The sequence below is a fragment of the Hakea prostrata genome, chromosome 8, assembly GCF_041222555.1.
Source record: "Hakea prostrata isolate BN-2017 chromosome 8, UWA_Hpros_2, whole genome shotgun sequence".
Taxonomy (NCBI): domain Eukaryota; kingdom Viridiplantae; phylum Streptophyta; class Magnoliopsida; order Proteales; family Proteaceae; genus Hakea; species Hakea prostrata.
The window spans coordinates 6,009,663-6,033,889 of NC_142607.1; the positions used below are offsets into that span (position 1 = coordinate 6,009,663).

The window sequence follows — 24,227 nt, forward strand, 5'->3', positions numbered from 1 at the left end:
ATTATACATCGCAGAATGGTACACTCTTCTATAAAGGGCGATTGGTCATTACCGAAACTTCTAGAATGATCCCTAAATTACTTGCTGAATTCCATTCCACACCTTTTGGGGGTCATTCCGGGTACTTCCGCACCTATAAAAGGCTAGCAGCAGTAGCATATTGGATCAGCATGAAGAGAATGGTGAAAGATTTCGTGGCAAGTTGCGATGTATGCCAAAGAAGCAAGCATCAGGCCATGAAACCAGCAGGGCTGCTTCAGCTCCTACCCATACCAGATCGAATCTGGGAAGACATAAGTTTGGACTTCATTGGTGGGTTGCCCAAAACCTGAGGGGGAGATACTATACTTGTGGTGGTGGACAGACTTTTGAAGTATGGGCATTTCATTGCCATCACACATCCCTATATAGCCAAGGAGATAGCTGTGATTTTCAGCAAAGAAATAGTAAGGCTCCATGGGTTTCCAAAGTCAATTGTGTCCGATAGGGACAGGGTTTTCATGAGCACCTTTTGGAAGGAACTCTTCAAGTTAGCCGGGACCAACCTCAAGTTCAGCAGTGCATATCACCCTCAAACAGATGGACAAACAGAGGTTGTCAACCGAGGATTGGAGATCTATCTCCGTTGTTTCTGTGCTAGGCAACCGAAGGAGTGGACTACTTGGCTGTCATGGGCTGAATATTGGTACAATACCACTTACCATTCAGCTACTAAAATGACACTCTTTCAAATTGTTTATGGCCGAGAACCACCACCTTTGCTTAAATGGGAGGGCCAAGGTGGAAGAAGTTGATGTTTTCTTACGAGCAAGGGATCACATTCTCGATGAGCTGAAGAATAATTTGCGTGTGGCTCAAGATCGCATGCATTATCATGCAATCAACACCGAAGGAATGTCACCTTCCAAGTAGGGGAGGAAGTCTTTCTCAAACTTCAGCCGTACCGATTCAAGAAGTTAGCCAAACGCCCCAATGAGAAGCTCAACCATCTTTATTATGGTCCATATCTGATTGCAGCTCAAATCGGTGCTGTGGCTTACAAACTCACCCTTCCACCAACTTCCAAAGTGCATCCAGTTTTTCATGTATCTCAATTAAAGAAAGTGGTGGGCAGTAACATTACTACTCAGCCGCTGCCATCATGCTTAGCGGACGATGGGGAGCTTCAACTCACTCCGGAGGAATTATTGGACATCCGTTATTCACCCCAAGGAAAACTTGAAGTGCTGATTCAGTGGAAGCAACTACCCAGCTGTGAGAATACTTGGGAGGATTTTTTTGAACTGCATAACCAATTTCCTGATTTTCACCTTGAGGACAAGGTGAGACTGAAGGGAGGTAGTGTTGATAGGCCTCTCATAACTAGGGTGTACAAGCATAAGAATAAAGGGAAGAGCACAATATCACTTCCAGTGGCTGAAGGGGACAAAAGTAAGGAAGGGACAGCTGGCAACATTCTATTGGACAGCAATCATTACTCTGTTCACAGCAGTGCTGCAGAAGAGACAGTCCAGGTGGCAGGGGATGAGTGGGAAGGAATGTAAGAGTTTGTTAGAACTGTTAGGATATGTAAGGAGGAGAGGGGAGGAGAGAAACGGGAGGAGGAAAAAGTAACAAGCGAGGCTTGTGGGAGAGGGGAGACCTCTCGGAGGGGCTCTGTGTGTTGGAGCTGTTCTGGTTATCAGATGAGATTAGTTGGCTTTATAGTTTTCTCAGATTAAGTATCAGTTGGTAGAATCAACTTGTGTTCTTCAGTATTATCAATTTTGACATTACTTAATGAATGCAGCTACTGTTCCATTGTTGTTCTAGCTATACTTACGGTTACTGTTATCCTAAAATTATACTCAGTAGCTAGTGGTTTGTTCTTCTTCATTTCTTGATAACAATTAATGAAGTTTACATTGAGGGTCCATCAGAACACCAGGACCCAGACAGAAACCAATATAAGAGATGGGAAAAAGTAAGAGGTTGTAACTAAATGACATTGTCTGGGAGGTTTGCCTTCTACTAGATCATTGCAGTCAAATAAGAACGCTTTGGGCTGTATCAAGTATTGGCCTTAAGCCCCTATTTGTTTGCTCTAATCATGGATGAGTTAACAAAGAGCATTCTAGATGAGGTCCCTTGGTATACGCTCTTTGCTGATGATATTGTTTTAGTGGATGAGGCAAAAGTGAGGGGGTTAACATTAAGTTGGAGACAAGGAGATCAACCTTAGAATCAAAAGGTTTTAAGATTATATCGAAAACAGTGTATGATGTGTAACTTCCTGTCACAGTTTGATGGATAATAATGTGGTAAAAAATCGAAAAGAAAGAGATACCAAAAAGTGACTAACTCAGACATCTAGGATCAACCATAAATAAAGAAGGTGATATTGACGAGTGAGGATGATGTGTCACAAGGGCTTAAGGTGGGATGGCTGAAGTGAGGAGCAGCATTCAGGGTATTGTATGACATGACATGTTCTTTAAAGCTTAAAGGTAAATCCTACAGGAGTATAGGAGACCAGTGCAGCCAGCTATGATGTATGAAACTCAATGTTGGGTAGTTAAAGAAGTGTTAGATAGATAAGTTATGGGTTACAAAGATGAGGATTGTAAGATACATGTGCGGCAGAACTAGGAAAGCCAAATTCAGGAAATTGCACGAACTAGAGATGATCAGGGAGTTGCACCGATAAATGACAGTCTCTGTGAAAGTTGGTTAAAGTGGTATGGCCATGTCCAACGAAGGCCTACAGAAGCCCCAATAAAGAAGAGTTATCTGATCTCGATTGGAGGAGCTAAAAGAACTAGAGGCAAATCTAAAATGACCAGTGGGGAAGCTGTGAGAAATGAATAATAAGCTTACGGCTTGTACCAAGTATGATTATGATAAAGCCAACTGGAGGGCAAGGATTCCTGTAGCTGACTCCACTTAGATTTGTTTTCCTGAGCTGTTGAGCTGTGCTCCTTTGGCTTCCCCCTTTTACCATTCTTGGGATTTCCTTATACATATTGACTACAATTATTTTTCTCATTGGTTTTTGAGTTAATGTAGCTGACAAAATTAAGGTAGGACAAGGTTGGGTTTGATCTTTTAAGGTAGATGAGTTCCACCGTAACTGTAATAAATGAACAGGCTAGCCTTGTCCAAACTGACATAACAAATATATTTGATTCTGTAGAAAAGCCACCAATTTGCAGTGAAAAACTATGACACATATAAATCTAGTGGGAACCCTTCATAGAAGCATTTCTGGACAACATCAAATTCTTCCTACTACATTAGCAGTTTTTTTTTTGGATGAATACATAGCAGTTAGAACCTCTAAATCTAACCTGCATCAAATCCTCCTGAGATGAGAATCATGTCTGGATTGAAAGCCCTGGCAACAGGAATGAGGACATGGTCCCAGACTGCAAAATAATCAGCATCACCACACCGACCATGCTCCCAAGGAACATTTATATTGAATCCTGCACCTGATCCTTCTCCAACCATAGTATAATTGCCGTAATCTCCAACTGGATAAAAAGTTCCAAAGTCAAACCTGCATAAGTAGGACAAAAAATAAATAAATAAATGGTTTGTCATTTAAACATATAAGCTCAGTCCCACCAGATATTTTTGTACTTGTATCAGAAGCGCAACAGTCACCAAGTTGCAGCACTAAAAATGAGAATGCTTCCAACAATCTTCAAATATATTTATACAAAATACTCTAAGCTTGAATGCTGTTGCCTAAAATTATCAATAATTATCTGATGTCAGAATTATATGGGGTCAGAAAAATAGATCAAAGAAATCAACCCATCACAACCAAGAATAACCCTATCTGGAATAGGCAATGGGATACCTGATTTATTTCACTTTATTAGACTATCTTTCGATAAGTAACTCCTAAGTAGTTGCCTCTTTTCTCACCAGTTCAACCCGTTCTCTATCTCTTGATACTTCTGCACCTCTAATTTGTACCCCCTCACTCATCATCAAAGCTTTACTTCATCTTTGTAGCCCATCCTTTTTAACTCACCAACAAAGACACCCCGCCAAAAAAAAAACCCCCCCCCTAAAAAATCTTTGTAGCCCATCCTTTAAAATTTTAAATCTTCACTCTATACAAATGATCTACTCGCAGGTTCTACGAAAATTCAATCTTCTGACGACCCTCTTAATATCATCACACCCATTCATCTAAGGTTGCCAAGGTGTTTCCCAGACAAGTTGTGCTTTTATGCTCAAAATCACCAGTTGCCCTTATAATTTCAGAGTAAAGGTGTCAACAGTGACCGAAAACTGACTATTTAACTCAAAAGAAACATATCAAATTGGTTTTGGCTGCAAATAAAAAAATTTGTGCGACTCCCTCCCCGTGAAAGCTAGTTCCGCTTTATACTTCCCTTGGTATGGTCATACATATGCTCGTCAGAAATACAGCCATCATACTTGACATTGTAGCACTCCTCCCAGCTCCAGTCATGTCTGAGGCCTTAATCTGGAGTGTTAGAGGTCTGAACTCCCTAGCCAAGCAAGAGGATGTCAAATCTGTCTTTACTTGCTCCAAGGTTACCTTTTATGCCCTCCTTAAGACCATGTCCTCCAAGACAATGCCCATAGGATTGTCTCCTTTATTGTCCCCTCTTGGTCCTTTTTCTCCAACTATGACCACTCTCCCGGTGGCCGTATTTGGCTCCTCTAGGACCCATCCAAAATCCAAGTCTCTAATTCCTTCTCTCAAAATTTGAACCTCCGCGTATCCTTCTCATCCTCACCCTCCCACTACTTTCTCTCCATTATCTATGGCTTTAACCATCCCATTGATTGCCTTCCTTTGTAGTCGGACATAAGCTCCATTATTGCTTCAATTGATGGCCATCCCTAAGGCATAGCCGAACCACGACAAAAGGATACAACCAACGAGAACCCACGGGGGGAAGACGATTCAATCTCGAAAATGATCGAGAGAACGCATCCCACAACCGAGGGAAGCCCCACCGACAGCCGGGAGGGAACAGAAGCCGGAAGGGTGTATTCAAACCCCAAAAAAAGGGAGATCAGGCGCCTTAAGAGTAAATAGGATTGTAGTCTACCTAGTGAAAACCCTGGATTAACTATTCCATCTTTTGAAAGAATTCTCTTCAACTAAGCAAATATGGCACGGTTACAGGAGTTTATCGTGGCATGGGGGTGACTTCAAATCGTCCATTATTGCCATAAGAAATTGTGGCCTGTCTCTTGATGCCAATGCAGTCAATGCCCTCAATTCTAGCATTGAGGATTTGGCCATGACTGATCTACTGTGGTTGAATCATCTCCTGACCTAGCTTAATTGTAGGATTGGTAACGACCGCATTGCTCCCAAACTTGATTGATTCCTAGCGAACAACTCATGGCTCTCACTATTTCATTCCTCCTATGCTCCTTCCCTCCCCCCCCCCCAACCTTTCTTACAACTCCCCCTATGAACTACATATTCAATCCTCTCCTCCTTCGGCCCTATCCCACTTTGAATATTTAGTTATGCGGTCCACCAACCATGGTGCGAGATCTCGGCGAGATCTCGTTATTTTGGCCCAACGAGATGAGAGATGGGAGATCTCGCCAGTATGGACCCAATCACATGCTTTAGGGGGTTTTAAAACCCCCCCCATCTCATGCTAGAGAGGCAGATCTCACCTCTTTCTCGCTGCAACTCTCCAATCTCGCCGGGAAATCAATTTTTGGCTGGAATTTTTGGGGGATTCAACTAGATTTCAACTTCCAAACATCCTTAACACATCTACAACGTCAAATTATCATCATTCAAGCCTATTTCAACTAAATCTTCAACAAAGGTAAGGTTTTTCCCCAAATTTGAATTTTTTCAAATAGAATGTTCTACAATGAGTGTATGAGTCTAGTATAAATATATATTGATCTACTAGCTTCAATCTACACTTTCATGGAAACAAATTTAATTTTCTGTAACTAATTTATTTTTTGAATTTTTGTATTTAAAAAATATAATATCTAAAAAATAAAAATTAAAAAAAAAAAAATATAAAAAAAAATACTTATGATATGAATGTGATCATCACTTATGTTAAACTACATTAAGTGGGCTACAACCCCATGTAGTCATATTTCAATTATCATGTTTGCTGTATTTTTTTATTTAAATAACTAAATAAAATAATTATGAAAATTAATATTTTATTAAAAATTATCTCTCTTTTTTTTTTAATGATGTTCATATTATGTAGTTTATTTTAAAAATACAAACATGTATGTTAAATACATAAATGAAATGTGAAATTATTGAGTAGTCTACTTCCCTTCGAATAATGAATCCCCCGAAAGGAATACCTTGGAACTCATAAGGGTTTGAGCATTGTATATATGTTATCTTAGACCAAAGTGTGTGTTTTGTTGTTTTATAAATTGTTTTACATGTTTTTAATTATCTAAAAACTATTATAATGATTATTTGGGAGCATTCATGTATGTATTTGAGTGTTGTAGACTTGTAGCTTAAATGAAAACTAGTGGGAGAGGCGGCACTAGCAGTGGGACTCAAGACATTGCTTGGCAACATGGGGATCCACTGACTGCCGACAAGAAAAAAACTCAATGCAAGTATTGCCTTAAGACCTTGAATTCAGGTGGTTCAACCAGATTAAAGCAACACTTGGATGGTGGCTACAAAGATGTTGCCACGTGTCCCAAGGTTCCTTATGAAGTGCAACAAGCAATTGCAACAACTTTTAAAGGAGGGAGACAGAAAGGATGAGATGGCACAAAAGCAAAGGGAATTTTTTGTATACAATGCTACACAGAACTTTTGTTAACGTTGATGAGGAGTCAAACAACGATGAGGAGAGGAGGAGGCATATGGGTATTGAGTCACAGGCCAAGTGGATACAGATAAAGGCTGCAATGGAAGCTAGCTGGACATCCTTACATTTTGAGAATGTGAAGCAATATGAACAGACAAGAGAAGCAAGTGGTTCGAGATCAGGGGCATCCATGCCACCTAGACATAGTTTTCATGGAAGTGGGGGAAGTGAGAGGACTGAAAGGAGGAAAACTACACATTATGATGCCACATTTGACCAAGACCCCTCCCTCTTCAAGCATCAAGACACCTATCAAAGAAGCATTTCATATATGTTTGCTGAAGGTAGAAAAGGCAATAGGGAGGAGGAAGCTAGGTTGGCGATTAGCAAATTCATGCTCTACAACCATGGTGGGAGATCTCGCGAGATATCTCTTTTTTTCAAGTAGGCGAGACGAGATGGAGGTCAAGAGCTGAGAATTGGGATATCTCACTCGAGATCTCGCCATATTTGGCCCTAGATCTTGCTGGAACTCTCAATTTTTGCTTTTTTTTGTGGGTTTCGGCTGGATTTTCACTTGGAACTACTCTGCGCACATCCACAACATTGAAGGAAGATCAATCATTCTTTGCTTATCTTATGAACTTATGATTTAATGACTTATATTGAACTTCTAATGGTTGTATAATTTTATTATTCTATTCTTGAAAATTGAGATTGTGATACTCATATGGATGGAATTTTGACAACATTTAGGTTACTTGATGCATTTAACACACTTGCTTTTCATTATATGTCTTAAAGGTTCTATATTACATGTTGTGTAACCTTGCATTCCCTAATCCTATAACATTTTGGTTTCACACTATGGGTAGACTTAGAAATCATAGTAAGGTTGTTTTCTGACAAATCCAAGGCCACCAATGTGTTCAAAAGGCCTTAAATAGGATAAGGCCTTAAATAGAATACCAAGTTTCAACCCAATTGAGACCCTAAAACTCACCAAAATGGGCCACCGAGTTGACGCCAAAAAATTGTATATCTCGACCGAGATCTCGCCAAGATGGTCAAGATCTCGGTTTTTCAAGGTGGCGAGATCTCACTCGAGAGCGAGATCTTCTATCATGTCTACAACAACATTACAATCAATGTAGCCAAAACACCATACTATCAGGGGATGATCAATGCAGTTGTTAGGGCAGGTGTAGGGGTTAAAGTCCCAACAGCTTGAGAAATAATGAATAAATATTTACCAAAAGCAAAGCAGGAGGTGGAGGAATACATTGGTTCATTGAAGGAAAGATGGACAACATATGGTGTAACTATGATGGTTAATGGATGGACTGGTCCTACTAGACAATCCATCATTAATTTCATGCTGAACTTCAATGGAAAGACATCCTTCCTTAAGTCAATGGATGCCTCAGATAAAATCAAAGATATTGACTATCTTTACAAGCTTCTTAAGCAAGTGGTCGTCGAGGTAGGGCCAAGCAATGTTGTTCAAATTGTCACAAATAACGGTGCTAACTTCAAGAAAGCTAGTGAAATGCTGATGAAGAAGAAGGGCAGCAGGATCCACCTCTTTGGACACCATGTGTAGCATACTCGATTGATCTTATATTAAAGGACTTAGGGTAGAGAAAGTCAATCAATGTTGTGGTTGAGAGGGCTAGTAGGGTCAATAATTTTACTTATAACCATGGTTATATGCTGAAGATGATGAGGAACCACTGTAAGGGTGATCTAATCAAGCCTGGATTGACTAGATTCGCCACCAACTATGTAGCTCTGAAAAGCTTCCAAAAAAAAGTGGTGGGTCTACAGCACATGTTTGCAAATGAGGAGTGGTTTGGCGTGGATCTAGCCATCCTGATGCAGTAGTAGTCCAACAACCCATTGCTAGAGGATCATCGATGATAGATGGGAGGCACACTTGATGCATCATTTGCACTTGGTTGGGTTAGTCACTTTTAAGTCTTTAAGTTTTTGTTGTATACTTTAATTTACATTGTTAATTTATTATAACTTAAATTTTATAAACAAGTAAACAACCAAATCTAATAAAAACCTTCTATTCACTATGAAATTCAACAACAAAATGGAAGAAATTTACAAGATTCACTCACTGGTTTTAATGGTGCCAATCACCCCCAACACCTTAAGGTGCCCCTCAACTTACGGCCGCCCAAACATAACTCATATATCCTCCCCCATTCCTAACATCTTTCCCCTATTTATAACCCCTAATTAACTCTAATCCCCTGTCTCTCTCCTCAATGTAGCTTAATATTGTAATCCCGGGGTCCTATCACTATTGGCCCCTTGAAAATCACCTTGTCCTCAAAGTGATGGAAATTTTGAAGCTTACTCTTCATATGTTTGGCGCACAACCAAGCCATTTCAGCAACATTCTCCAAGACCCAACAGCAAACCCATCTCCAAAGATGCAACTGCTGGCCAATGACACGCTTACAATATGGATCTCCATCTCTGTGACCTGAAAGGTTGGTGTCTTGCCATGCCAACGAGTTGTACAATTGTCAAAATCAAAACTACCCCCAAAAACATCGTCAAAATGAATTTGATGTTGAATGGAAAATGCTGATAACCGTGGAACCATTGAAGAGTAACCCTTCTCAAAATCATCATTCTTCGCATTCGCAAGCATTACCAAGTTGGCCCCATGATGGCCTTTCTCTGCAATGATCTAAAGAACCAAATCTGAAGAGGACAATGAGAGAATAGCAACGATCACTCTAGCATCAACAACACTTCCAAAGTTTTTTAGATCAGACCCATCGTGGGAGAGAAATTCCAAAGTTTTTGGTCCAAAAATCTCATAGCAATTGCCCTAGAACAGTTGAGGACTGCACTGTTGAGCATCGCAGTCCTAGCATCCTGTCCCTTTGTGAACCAAATCAACCCTATAAGAAACATTGAGTCCTTGCACTTCCACCTCACGAGCAACCTCCTCAGCACTACCACCCCAAACTTGCGATCAGTCCTCTATACGAGAGCCCCAAAACAAATCTGCGAAAAGACTGGGGAAATAGCATCAAGGCTTGGAGCGATACACTTGGTCTTGAAATTTATGTCGCTAGCAACGAAACCAACACCCATTGCAACGCTGCAACTCCATTCTTGGCGCCTGCTTTCCGTCTCTATTTTGCTAGGTTGAAGACGAGACTTCCCACTTTTGTGTCTCGGTCAGACCCTAGTTCGGTAAGTGCTTGGTTCAGACTGGTTTGGATCTACTTTGTTGATTGTTTGAGATTATTTAGGCCCAAAATGATAATGAGAGGAAATGGGTTTTGGTGTAACGAAATGGGCCATGCCCATGATAGATATTTTAAATGGGTGGGGTCGAAATATTTAAACCCATGGGTTGAAAGAGATTGGCTGGGTATGGGGTAGAAGAAATGGGATGGGCTTATGGTTAATAGAGTGGACCATGTCCATAGTGTTGCTTTTAAATCAGTGAAGCCTAACCACTTAAAACTATGGGCTAAGAAAAATGGATCAGAGATTGGGCTAATGAAATCGGATGGGGTTGGGGATAATGGAATGGGTTGAGCCCAAAGGGGTTTCTCAGGGAATTTGGCAATCTAGTCTTTTTATTTGGTTTGCCTACGCTTAAGTGGTCCTTGGTATTTAGAGCTCGAACCGAACCAGCGAACCGGTTGAGAGGCCACAAACCCTCCTTCAAACTCTCTTCTCCTTGTTCGACGAGCTACAACCCTCGCTGCCGCCTAGAACTTTCTGCTGATTGCTACTGACCTTCTACTATGCCTCTTCTCGTCACCACATCCCAATTTAACAGCAGGATAGTGCACTTCCACCCTAGTCCAATAGGTACCCTTACTCGAACCTCTCTTCTTCTTTCTCCTCCACATTCGGTGAAGCTCAACTTCCGTTGCCGGCAACACTCCGCCCTCCGACCGATGCTTTCTTCTGGCTTTGTTTACAGCTAATCCATGCCATTTTTCAATGTGCACTTTCGAATCGGGACTTCGGCTACGCTTGTCTCAACCGCAACACTATGGTTGTCCGAAGCTAAGATGGATTTCTTGTCACTCCCATCTCCAAAATCAATTCTTAAGGCCTCCGTGAAGCTCGCCCAATGCAGTTTCAGCCAGCATCTCCTGTAGACCCAATGTAGCACATCAACTTCCAAATGTTCAAGAGCTACTGCGAGCCAATGTTCTTGCTCAATCTGATGTTGCCAATAAAAGAGCTTGACTTCAATCAACCATTTTTGCGCTTGTTCTTCACCGAAAAATAGTGACAATACCGTTTCAGCTCCCTAAGATCGACACTGCTCTAATGCCAGTTCATAAGAACCTTCTATTCACCATGAAATTCAACAGCAAAATGGAAGAAATTTACAAGATTCACTCACTAATTTTAATGGTGCCAGTCACCCCCAACACCTCACGGTGCCCCTCAGCCTAGGGCTGCCAAAACATAACTCATATATCCTCCCCCCATTCCTAACATCTTTCCCCTATTGATAACCCCTAATTAACTCTAATCCCCTGTCTCTCTCCTTAATGTAGCTTAATACCATGATCACGGGGTCCTATCAAAATCACTAACCAAATTTTTTATTTCCACAATACAAAGCTTACTACCTCAACCCAAAGTACCATTACAAAAATGATCTGGGGCTTAACATAAGGTTTATGAATGCGATGCAACACGTGGTGGAGAAGCTTGTGCCAAATCCCATCATGCAGGGGACAATCAATCGAGAGGTGAGAACTTATTCAATTGTTTTTTCAACTTCTTGCATTAGTACATATATAGTAGTAGAAGTACAATAATTAAACAATTGGTGTACATATCAGGGAGTCCAGGGATGCCTCTAGGAGTTTTGGAAAGCCCTATGCGGTTGCAACTAGGCAAAAAAATGATCCTAGTAAATAGTCCATTACTATAACTTTATAAGTGATAACTGATAAGTCCATAAGACTATAACCTATAAGTTATATAAGTACTAAGATTTACTTGCTAATGCATTCTTATATTTGGTCATGTAGCTAACTGGTGGGTGTCATATAGAACTAGTTCGCCAAACCTCAGGGACATAGCAATTAAAGTACTCTCACAGACTTGCTCATCCTCTGATTGCGAGAAGAATTGGAGCACCTTCTCGCTCATCCATAGTAAGGTACGGAACAAATTGGGGAGTAAGAGGCTCGAGGACTTAGTGTATGTGCATTAAAACATGAGGTTGAGAGTAAGGCACATACAAGATGATATGGATGATGAAAATTGGGAACCAATTAAATTGACTGATATATTCCACGAGCCCACCACAGAGGATGAGGAAGATGATGTTATATATAAGTGAGTTAAAGATCGAGGTGGCCCAATGCTGGATGGGCCAAGAGGGCAGCCGGATCCTACTATTGCTGCTCCCATAGGCCCAAATGTTGTGGCTGACCACATATCTTCTGATGAAGCTCAGGTTGTTATAGCTACATCAGCAGGACCAAGTGTACCATTTGTGGAGCCACCTGGTCGACTTGAAACAGCTGAGGTGATGTCTAGTAGTGGGAGTTTAGATGATGCCAATGATACCATCCCTCCAAGTCAGTCACCGAGTCATGGAGGTAATCAAGCTAATGGTGTTGCTGGTAGAAGTCAAGGTCAACAAAGGGAGTCACCTCCACCAGGTCCGAGTCATCCAACACATACGAGTCGCGATTCCCCTGTCGCCCGAACTTATACTAGGAGTAGAAAGAGCAAATCAAACCAAGGACAAACGAATGATGATGCAAGCATACAAGATCTTCAATTGAACATGGGAAGCATAAGCCTAGATCATAGTCACAGTGGTTCACAATAGCAAAGTATGCCCATTTGACAGTCATCGGAATACCTATACAAGGATCATAGCACCGGGTCAGATTACATTGGGTATTCTTCTTATGGAGATCATGCTATTCCTCAAGACCATGCACCTGAAGAGTACACATATGGAGTGAAGGTGGGCTATTGACTGACTAGCTTAGACCCCTACCCATAGATTCAACAGCAGCACCAATAGCAAAAGCAGCAATGGCTCTTTCACCCACCCACGATTGATAGTTACCCCAGAGTGTTATTCCTCCAGTATTCTAACATGGAGACATATGTCCCACATAAACCGATATGTGACCTACTACAGTGATGAGTTAAGTTGGGAGTCATATGTGGCCACCATTCAGAATCAGTTGATGCAGAATTCTAAGTGATAATCTTGCAGTCTTGTGAACTTATGGATTATGATTGATGACTTAGTAAAACATTTTATGGTTGTAAAGCTTTGAAGACAAGTGCTTTGAATGTACTTGATACTTGAAAGTTGATAACTTGAATCACTTGATATCTCAACATAACATGTTGTCTAACCTTGCATTTCACAGAATCAAAGCATTTTAGTTTTACACACAGGGTCGATAGAAGACAAACTTAGGGTTATTTTCTCACAAATCCAAAGCCACCAATGTGTTCAAAAGGCCTTAAATAGGCTGAATACCAAGTTTCATCCCAACGGGCCCTAAAACTCACCGAGATCTAGCCATCTAGGTCGAGATCTCGGTATTTTGAGGTGGCGAGATCTCACTCAAGAGCAAGCTCTCCCACCATACCACAAACCCCTCTTTCCTCCCCACAGTTAGGGTAGCACATGATAACCCAGTCCAATGCTTCTCATCTTTACTGCTTTTGCAGGGAAACTTTGCAACTCCAAATTGGTTCTCAAGTCTAGGAACTCAACCACCTTCAGAAACCTCACTTTTCGAGTTCTTTTGTCACTCTTAACCTAGCTAGAGTGCAATCCCTCCTCCAAGCAAATCCTCCCTACCCTTGCCTTACTAGGAAAGAAATCCTTTTTTGCTGAACTCTCCTCCCTCTCTTCCCGAGAGGAGACCATTTCCAAAGCCAAGACCCAAATGGCTTGACCTTGAGAACTGAACACTGCTTACTCCCATTGCTCCCTCAAAGCGCTCATCAACTTCAACTCTATTCCATTACTTCTTACCAAAAATGGACATGGACAACTAATGCTCCCAACTTCAAGCAAGAAGTGGGCTGTTACTTCTCCTCTCTCCTTGCTTCCTCCACCATCCACTCCCATACCCTCTAGGGCCTCTACCACCAAATCTGATCAAAAAATATTTCCAACCCTCTCTTCTTGGCATGGTTCAAGAACTTGCAAGATATCTCAGTTTTTGAGATTTCGAGACAAGATCTCTTGTGAAAGTTGAGGCCTACAATATCTCAGCCGAGACCTCAATTGAGTCAAGATCAAGGTTCAATGATTTTGGTCGAGCCTATGCTTTCAATATCCTATCTCTCATTCAAGATGAGTCAAGATAACTTTACCTCAACAGATCTCACAAAGTCTATTTCCCTCTTGCTGGTTTTGCTCACTCTGCCAGATTTCACCAGAATCTTAGTTAAAACCCCACCTAACTTGCATCAACAACATGTTTAGAGCATCCACAACAAAGACCAAGAGAATTTGAAGCAAATCTTGAAACAAGGTGAGATTGGAGGAGCTGTGGAGGTGGTGCTGGTGTCATTGGAGCAAGAGCTGGAGGAGCTGTTTAGTGCTTAGTGCCCCCATTGATTTTACCCCTGTACTCCCGTGGCATAACTAATAAGTACACTGAACTTGTTATGTGAAATTGTGAACAACTGAACATGTTTATTGTACTTTCTGACTTTAAATCTTCACATATCAATTTATATCAAGCAATAGTCTGTATAATTCATTTTTTACAAGTTTGCATGTTCACTCCTTTAATGCATTGGTTTCAAAGTTAGCGTTGAATTGGAGCTCATATCTACACTTGCTTTCTCACAAATCTCAGGCCACAGTTGTATCTAAAAGGGATAAAATAGGCTAAATACCGAATTCAAGCCCAAACTGAGCCCTAAAACCCACCGAGTTGGCTCAAGTTGAGGTGGCATAAAAATCATATCCCTTGCAAGCTCACTTTTCTAGGGGACCGAGATCCCCATCGAGATTGAGATCCAAACCGTGCTTCTTGATCCCCTCCAAGCCATCTCTTCATCCTTGAAAATCCTTGTTGCCATCTACTACCCTAAGTCCAATCATGCCCTAGGGCCTAATGAAAATCCTTGTTTCTCTTGGCCACTTGGGACTACATCCAAGAGGACCTTACTCGTGCCATCTGCAGCTTCTTTTACAACCTTTCTCAACTCTCCTCCATTAACCGAACCTTCTGTTACCGCATCCCCAAGAAACCTAGGGCTACATCACTCTCATACTTCAGGCCCATGTCCCTCTAAAACCTCCTCTACAAATTCATCTCAAAAGTCTTCACCACCGGCTTAACTTAGTCATTCCTTCCCCTGTTAGACAAAATCAATCAGATTTGATCTAAAGTAGAAGCATCACCGATAACATCCTTCTTTGTGCGAAAATTTTCTGAGGGTTTGACCGATCTTCGCACTCCTTTGCTGCCCTGCGCTGGGTGCTAATTCTAAATGGTGCTAGCCTTAAAAGATGAATAAAACTAGGACTTCAACTATTAACGTGGAGTTCAATTAGGAAATCCGTAACCTAGTTATTCTCTGATTTTTTGTACTCTAGAAGGTTATAATAGAAAGTATTACACCTGGGAGTCTATAAATTCAGACATGAAGTTCCAAGTGAAATTGAGCTCTCCTCAGTCCTCTCTTCTACCTTCTTTTCTTCTCTATTTTCATACAATTGACAGTCTCCAAGGCATAGTTCTCAAGGCAAAAAGCAAGGCATTTGGGGGCATCGCTTTGGCGAACAAACATTTTTGTACACATTTCTATAATATGAGCATTTTATTGTAGAAATAGCATACTAAACCTTATATTATTCTACTTGCAAGCTAAACACATATTAAAGACCTATAATAATGTAAGATTATCATTTAAAAAAAAAAAAAAAAAAGGTCATCTCATCAGCAGCATGGCATAATAATATATGATTATGATTTATATAAATATGAAAATGAATGTAGTAATTATACTTGCCTCTGTAATGTCAAAACTAGTAATGATTTTATTGGAGTATGCAATGGATTTTCCTTTTTGTTTTAATTATAATCTAATAAGTCCCAGTCAATTCGGTCTCTATTACAATCAGGTTTTTGTTTTTATTTTTTCACCCTTTAACCTTAAATGATCCCCAAGCTTTTCGTTACATGGTAACAGAGTATACAACCATTATTGTGACATTATTGAATAAATTTGGATCATTTAAAAAATCCAAAAAAGATGAATGTAAGTAGAAAATGTCAAAAAAGCAACCACTTAGCCCATAAGCGTCAACATGGTGTACAAGGCATTGTCCAGGTGTTGCCTAGAGAAAACTCGGACTTTTTTGCATTTACAAAAGGCAGACCATCACCTTGGTGCCATGAAATGCCTTGTAGCCAAGGCATCGCCTTAGAGGGTGTTTTGATAACTAGGCCAAGATAATAAGATGAAGGGATTCATTTAATAGTTTAAGATGTTCTGAAGTTTATGCTGCATAACAATGAAAACTGAATTTTTCCACCCAGGTACTTATGGACAATGATAACTGTAGTCTTCTAGAAAACTCGGTCATGAAAAACATACAAGGTTTCTAGGGAAGTCGCCAATATGCCCAAGTAATGGATTTAACCTGCAAATCTTTCAAATGGTCCCTAACTTTGCATACCAATGTGCTTAATAACTGTGGCCATGTCTCAAAAAATGGTGCAAAGACAATAGAATTTGACCATTACTTCATCAAATTTTATTTTGTGATTACCCCATAGTGTGCAACTTTGACCCCAAATATTCAACTTGTGAGAGGCTTCTTTTTGCCCCCGTAGGGTAATTCAGTTGCCATTGATTTTTTGGCTCTGGAAACACACTTAGGTGAGGTTGTGTACATTTGGTTTTTGGGTCTGGAAACATCTTTGAAAGAGGTTGTGCACATTGCGAACTTCCTCAGACCATACAGCGTGAGGCCTTTGTACATTGGTACACCATTTCTTTTACGGTTTACCCTCTTTAATCTCTTTTAATTTCTTATTGAACAACAGCAAACATGCATTTCAATCAAGTGTATCTCTCGGATATCAATATTCACTGCACTACTTTTACTCCTATATCTACTGAATTGAAGGAAATCAAGGGGATCTCACCAGAAGAGGTGGGGGGGAAGAAACCTGAAGAGAAGGGTGGGGGAAACTGGAGATGAAAATATCAGGAGCTTGAAATTCTTACACACCTATGAACAGAGAAGAACAGTACACGAGGGTCTTTCCAAAACATTTTCTGAGTGCCATTTCCATGATGAACATCCCAATCCACAATAAGAATTTTGTTAATGCCTAATTCAGGCTGCAATAGAAAGAAAGAGAAAGGTAAAAGATAAGACAAGAAAGGAAAAGATACAGCAATGAGAATATAGATTTAATTGAACGGGAAACAAAGAAACTTAAAATTTTGTATTATACATTAAGAAACAGCAAAAGTATATACATTATTGGTAGTTTGGTACTAATAGTATCATCTTGAGAAACAGATTAAAATTTCCAAAAAAATTATAAAAAAAAAAAAAAAAAAAAAAAAAAAAAAAAGAAAAGAAAAACACACTCCATACTCTTTCATTCAGGACATAACTCGCTGCAATTGCAACATTGTTGTACAGACAAAATCCCATAGCTTTATCAGGCTCTGCATGATGCCCAGGAGGTCTTACAATAGCAACAGCAGAACTCAGTTCCCCTCCAGCGACCCTCTCTGCTACCTGTGAAGAGCAGTTGAATTTAGAAATTAGAAAAACAATATCAAGAGTCCATACCAGCCACCAAGAAAAAGTGGAAGTGATGATACATTAGTTCACAACTACAGGCCATTGAACATGTACAACCTGCAATGACATAGTTGCAAGATACTTAGTAATCATGAAGAAGTCTCATCCTTCCCCCCCCCTCCCGCGCCCAAAAAAAAAAAAAGGAAGATATCATGAAGCAGTGAATTTTATGAAGAGAAAAGGTCAACTAATTAAAGTATTCAAATAGACCCCTAGAAGTACCTAATGCAGACCTGTAGACCCACATCTGCAATAAGCCCAAGTACAGCCCTCAAAGTTGCTTCTCAGCAGTATAGTAGTAGTTGATTGGTGTACGTCAAACCTTGAATTTCGGGTGTCTTGAGAACTCGGGAAATTCAGGAAAAATTTTAAAAAGTAAAAAATAAATAAGTAAAAAGAAAAAGGTGATATAAGAAGAGGAATGGAGGGTAGACTGCCAGATGCCTGGATGGAGCTTTGAGGATGGAATACTGAGATGGAGAATGAAGGTTGGACTCTGATCCTCAACCAGTCTCAGATGTCTAGGCTTGATTTCACCTTCAGAATCCTTCTCAACCTCAGATCTTCAATTCCCAATTGACAATACCATAACCATAGTTGTCAAGGCATCGCCTAATTGTCGCCTAATTGTCGCCTCGGCATCCGGGTGCCTTCGGAGCGCCTCAAATCGGCGTCGCCTTATTTTTAGGCAATAAGGCGACCGCCTTAGGGTATGAGGCGTCACCTCAAGCGCCTCGGACGCCTTATACCTTAAGGTGTCCGCTTTTTTTCCTTTTTTAAATCACATGAAAGATGCCAAATTGAAGGCATATATTGAATTACTTATTAGATTCCGATTGTAAAGTATCTATTGTTTGAACCTATATGCATATTTATAATGATGCTACATGTGATCAAAATAAAAAAATAAGAACAAACAAAATTGAAAGAGAATAAGTTCTTGACTCAAGTCTCACACTCTCACTCTAATCCTAATCTCTTTCTCTTTTCCTCTCTTCTTCTCTTCGATTCCCGCAATGACACTCCGGCAAGCATTGGCCAGCGACAGGCGACTTCTTCTCTTGGTCTTCCTGCGACTTTTTATTTAGGACCTACTATGTGTGGTTTGTAGTATGTTGGATGACTTGAGGTAGGCTAATATTAGATTTTTTATTATATAAGATATGATAAATTTATAATGGATTAGAGTGAATGAGATGTACACTAAAAATTTCACTTAAAACGCCTCAACCGCCTTAAAAGTGCCTCAGAGGGCGTCTCATCGACTCATCTCCTCAACTAGCCTAAACCGCCTTGTATCGCCTCGTCGCCGTGACAACTATGACCATAACTTACTGATAGGAATCTCCAATCTGCACTAGCGAAATAAGAAAGATAACTCTGGGTTTGATGGCCAATCACCCCCTTCAGCATGCGCTGCCCTCAGCCAATAGGCTGCCCCTAAACACTCATAAAATAACTGATGCCTCTCCTCACATTTTCCACCTTTTATCCCCCATCAAGAGATGTTGGTTATGGTAACCACCTCCCCCCTCCACGTGTCCTGCTTCTAGGGGCCTATCATTACCACCCCCTTTGAAATTCACCTTGTCCTCAAGGTGAGGTAAGATCAGAAGCTTGGTCTTCACATGCTTGCAACAGAACCATGCCAATTCAGTGTCTCCAAGAACAAACCTCCTTTAAATCTTCCCCTCCCTGAACTTCTCCACGTCAGCATAAACGGGAAAATCAGTGGTCTCACCAAAGTTCAAAGCCACTTGAGTCGAGAGTATACTGGTTTGCAGAAGCCCCAACTGTTGAGAGGAATTGGCATCCCAAAACTTTCTGCATGAGCTCATGATAAGAGGAACTGCCCTTCAATAATTGTTCTCACCTCTGATGGAGCATCCAATTCCCTCACTTCACACCCCTTTAACCCAACCAAACCATACCCTCAAAGTTTCCAATAACATGACAATGGAAACCAACTGGGGGAGGAGGAAATATTTCATGTTCTTTGGCATAGAATCCGAGCTTCCTGTCCTAGAAGCGTTTCTGCAAATGCATTTCAAATAATCCAATTACACTGTAGTCAACAGAGCTTCCTGAGATGAGATGCAATAAGCACAACTGCTTTATGCAAACCAACAGGCTAACCCTGTTTCTCAACAACTCTAACATCTTGTAGGGGCAAAACTGGAAGATATTCTCCCTAAGGAACTCAGACAATACAATTAGATGCTTTTTGAATAGATTTAATGGTAGCACCCTGCCTCCTAGTTAAACCACCCACTGCTGTAGCAGCCTCATTGACGTGGTAGCACCAACACCTGGCAGATCATAAGCATTACCAGCATCAAGACCATCAACATTGTGTTTGTAAAAACATTCTGCAACTGTCTTTCGTATTTGTTCATAGTTTTGATCCTTATAGCCCTTCCCCTGAACCTTCAACTTTTGCTGTGTTAAGTTCCTAGAAGCAGTTTGACTTGTAGCTTTGTTTGGCAGATCTATGAGGGTTATTAACTGACACTATGGCTCCACCACCCTCCGCCTCCGCTGCCTCCTTGGCTAGTTATTGATCTGTGTATTTCTTGCTTTTCAACTTCCCAAATAGCACAAACCAATGACTGTGGGATGCTATTTGCATCTTCTCCATCAACACGATACTTGCACCCAGAATCAAGGGAAAATTCAGACCCTCCGGGATCAATTTCAACCACTAGATGCAGCTCCATCGCCGTTGTAGTTGAAGCACCTGTCCTTGCCACCGTGAACAGCTTCTAGTGGTTCTAATTTGTTGCCCTAATCATCAACCTGAAGGTGGAAGATTAAGGAATAGTAGTTTTCTGAGAATGCCCTTGGTCATAGTGCCTTACAAGTTGGTCATGTGGGTTCTGGGCCTGGTGCTTGTTTCCTAGCCCACCTTCCGGGCTGAGCCTGAAATTATAACCCCTTATGGGTGCTAGACTTGCGTTTTGACTCTTCAGCCCATAACCCAGGTAATTAGGTTGTTAAATTGTCGAGTTGACTGGGTTTCCTAGTGCCCAGTTTTCCAGTTCCAATTCTTGGGCCAGTGGCATCAATCGGCCCCAGTCCGGGGGTTTAACTCACCTGGTTTCATGCTGTATCCCAGCCCCAAGCTTAGGGATGTAGTCTTCTGTCATCATCTCCTCCACAACCCTAAATATATCCCTAGATCTCGCTGCCGAACCTAATATCTCCAGTCTTCTTGCTCATTAGTAAACATTGGCGGAGTTCACCCAATAACTGCCCCACATTGCAAAAAGGTCTCTCCACTCCCAGCATTGCAAACCGCCAAGATTTTCCTTTGTCGTCCCCAATGCCCTCTCCTAAGGGAGTTTCACCAACACTCACTTCGGCCAACCAGTCTCCCTCTGAACTGATGGTGCCTCTCCACCTCTCCATTCCCAACAAACTCCTCTTCTTCCTCTGTGGAAACCTCAATCGAAGCCGTACAACAAAAACTTTTGTCATCGTTTAAGCCTCAGTATATATTGACAAGTGCTCCAAATATCTCAGTTATCTTCATATTTAAGTCAGGTGGATTATACCATTGTTTGAGATCTCGATCTCGACCCATATCATGACCAGCCAAAAAACTGAGATCTCACGAGATCTTGAGAGAGACCTAGTATTTTTTCTTGGCTGAACTCAAGTCAACTCAAGAGCCCATCTCAATGGGTTTTAGGGCTCAATTTGGGCTGGAGTCAGTATTCAGCCTACTTTAGGCCTTCTAAACATAGTAATGACCTTAGATATGTGAGAAAGCAAGAATATGTATGAGTTCGACTCGACCCTATCATTGAAACCAATATGCTAAAGGAATAAAAGAAAAAAATTGACTCTATGGGGTTGTGTCCATTCCAATGGAGTCTTGCATATATTACAAACATTTTCAAAACATAAGTCTTTTTCATAATATTTTAATTTTAATTTCTTAGAGATTATAATTTTGAGTTTTTTACAAGGCACCCACTACTATTAGAGTGAAACTAGTGACCACTCACTATTATCTCCAAAATTACATGGCACCCACATGGATAATTACAAGTTACCCACAGTTGAATTTTGTTGTTAGATGGCTAGTAAAATTACCTAAATACCCTTAGCCCCATTTTACTCATCTAAAACTTAAAATGTAAATTACCCAAATGCCATTTAGGATGTAAAATGACATTATCGCCCCCATCTTCCCACCCATAGTGAAAAACTACCCACCACCTCCAGCAACCATTAATGTCCCTCTGCAGCCAGCAACCCCCACCAGCCCCTATCCTTCTGCCGGAGATAAATCTATATGGGAGCAAACAAAAATAAAGAGGAGAGAAAAGATTTCAACAGAGAGAAGGTGAGGAGCTGCATGGTCTCGCTGCACAGTCAATGCCGACCAGATCTGTCGTGAGACGGGTTCCTTTGATTCATACGGTGCACGACAGCGAGGTTATGGTTTTATTCATCGCCATTCTAATTCTTCTCTCAAGAAGAAAACCAAAAAATAAATAATAAATAAATAAATATTAAATAAATAATAAAAAAAAAAAGAAAAAAGAGAGAAAAAAAAGAAGATCTTGGAAAGAGACCTAAATTATGGATGAGGGAGAACGGGGCGACTGGATATGCCGTGCAAGGTTATGGTTTTGTTCGCCACTTCAGTGAATTCTTCTCTGATGAAGAAAAAAGAAGAGATCTTGGAAAAGAAACCTAAAACATGGATAACGAAGAATGGGGGGATGCGACTTATGAAGCATCCAAGCTCGTGCAACTTTGTTCTTCGTTTTTGTTTTCTCTCTCCTTTTCCGTCGCTTTAGTTGGGTTTCTTGCCTAGAATACCTAGAGATCCTTACCTCAAAAGCTACCTCTCTTTCTTTTTAGCCATGTTCATTTTAAATCATTCACTTAAAATATCTCTTATTTCAATTTTAAACTACTTCACTCACTCAATCCCTCCATCTCTGTTTGCTCTTGTTGTTTCCTTTGTTTGTTGCTCTTTTCTTTATTTGATGCCGAATCAGTAAAGTTGCTAAGTCTGCAACAGAGATTCTGGATCTCCTGCAACTGAATCAATCCGTGTAATTTTGGTTTAGCAGTGGCCATTAGATGCAAGGGCAAAGAGTTTCCTTTGATCTTTGGGGTTTTGGGTTCATTCACTTGGATCTGAACTAAGAATTAGATTTTGTTGTTTCCTTTGATCTTTAGGATTCCAGGTTCATTCACTCTAGTTGGTTTCTACATTGATGGCAATGGTGAAAGAGAGGGAGAAAGACTAAGGAAAAGAGCATCTTTGTCAGTGTTATACGGGGGTCTATGCCACGGAGCTCAAACTCATGCTCACAGCTCTCCTCTTCCTTTATTCTCTAGCCATCCTTCTTCAGTTTATCCCTTCTCGTTTCTCCTCCCTTTCTGCCTCTGATCTATGTTTCTGAGAGAGATGGTGATTTATAGTAGGGCACCAGAGGTGGCAAGTGTCTTCCGGCAGGCAAGGGGTAGGAAGAAGCTAGGTGAAGGGAGAATCCCTTCACCCACTACATTTAAGGGTATTTATGTCATTTGCTGAGTCAAATTTGAGGCATTATTGTGATTTCCTTGCCCAAAGGGCATTTAGGTAATTTGAAACTCAAATTTTGAATGACTTAGATAAGGGTAAGGTATTTAGGTAATTTTACTAGCAATTTAACAACAAAATTTAATTGTAACTTGTAATTATCCATGTGGGTGCCATGTAGTTTTGGATACAATAGTGGTGGTCACTAGCTTCACCCCAACAATAGTGGGTGTTGTGTCAAAAACTCTATAATTTTTTAATTTAGAAAATTCAAAAAATAAATTAGAGTAATTTTGCTTCCATGAAAATGTAGATCGGGCAAAGATGTTCAACATACATTTAATCCACATCCAAACACCTAATGTAAAACATAGTTTGTGAAATAAAAATTAAAAAAAAAGGAGGGAAGAACACTCACCTTGCTTAAATCACTAGGTGATTAATGGTTGAAGATGATAAATGGAGTGCGATGTAGTGAAGGGGAGATCCGAGCACTCTTTTGGCAGAAAATCTGGCCAATAGATGAAAAACAACAAGGTTGGTAGAGGTCAAATCAAGAGAAGGCAAGAAAGTTGAGTCAAGATGAGATATAGCGTTTAAAGGAGCAGGTTGGACCAAAATGTCAATCGAAACTGAGATTTCGGCCAAGAATTGCAAGTTTCTGGATTTCACTTTCAGTCTTGCCTCGAGGACTCACAAAAACCTAGATCTCCCGAGACTTTGACCATGGAGTATATGCCAGGGATAACTCCAAAGTTGTATCTTTACTCAAAGTATCAGAACTACATTGACTATTATTTTCTGGATTTGATGTATACTAAGTAGAGTCATCGAAACCTCCACTAGTAATTGGTGCCTCATCTGGAAAACCTTTTCAATTATCTTCCCTGCTACCCCTTCCAATTTTCTTGCCATCTTCAAAAACTTTAGATTTCCTTAGGACTTCAGCCTCAGACTTCACAACATCATTGGACACATCTTCCAAGCTGCAGGTTCACTTCACTCAGGCCTAGGTGAGGCTTCATTCGAGAAAACA

General features: G+C 40.6%; 1 protein-coding gene across 1 annotated transcript in view; it reads right to left on the reverse strand.

Moving 5' to 3' along the window:
* HDA05 (histone deacetylase 5) overlaps window positions 1–24,227 on the reverse strand; it is a 42,729-nt gene that overhangs the window by 13,796 nt on the left and 4,706 nt on the right. Inside the window, exons 3-5 of the mRNA XM_089164752.1 lie at window positions 17,434–17,580; window positions 17,059–17,171; window positions 3,327–3,538 (exon numbers count right to left, since the gene is read on the reverse strand). Coding sequence (XP_089020878.1) covers window positions 3,327–3,538; window positions 17,059–17,171; window positions 17,434–17,580 — 472 coding nt within the window. The remainder of the gene's footprint in view (window positions 1–3,326; window positions 3,539–17,058; window positions 17,172–17,433; window positions 17,581–24,227) is intronic.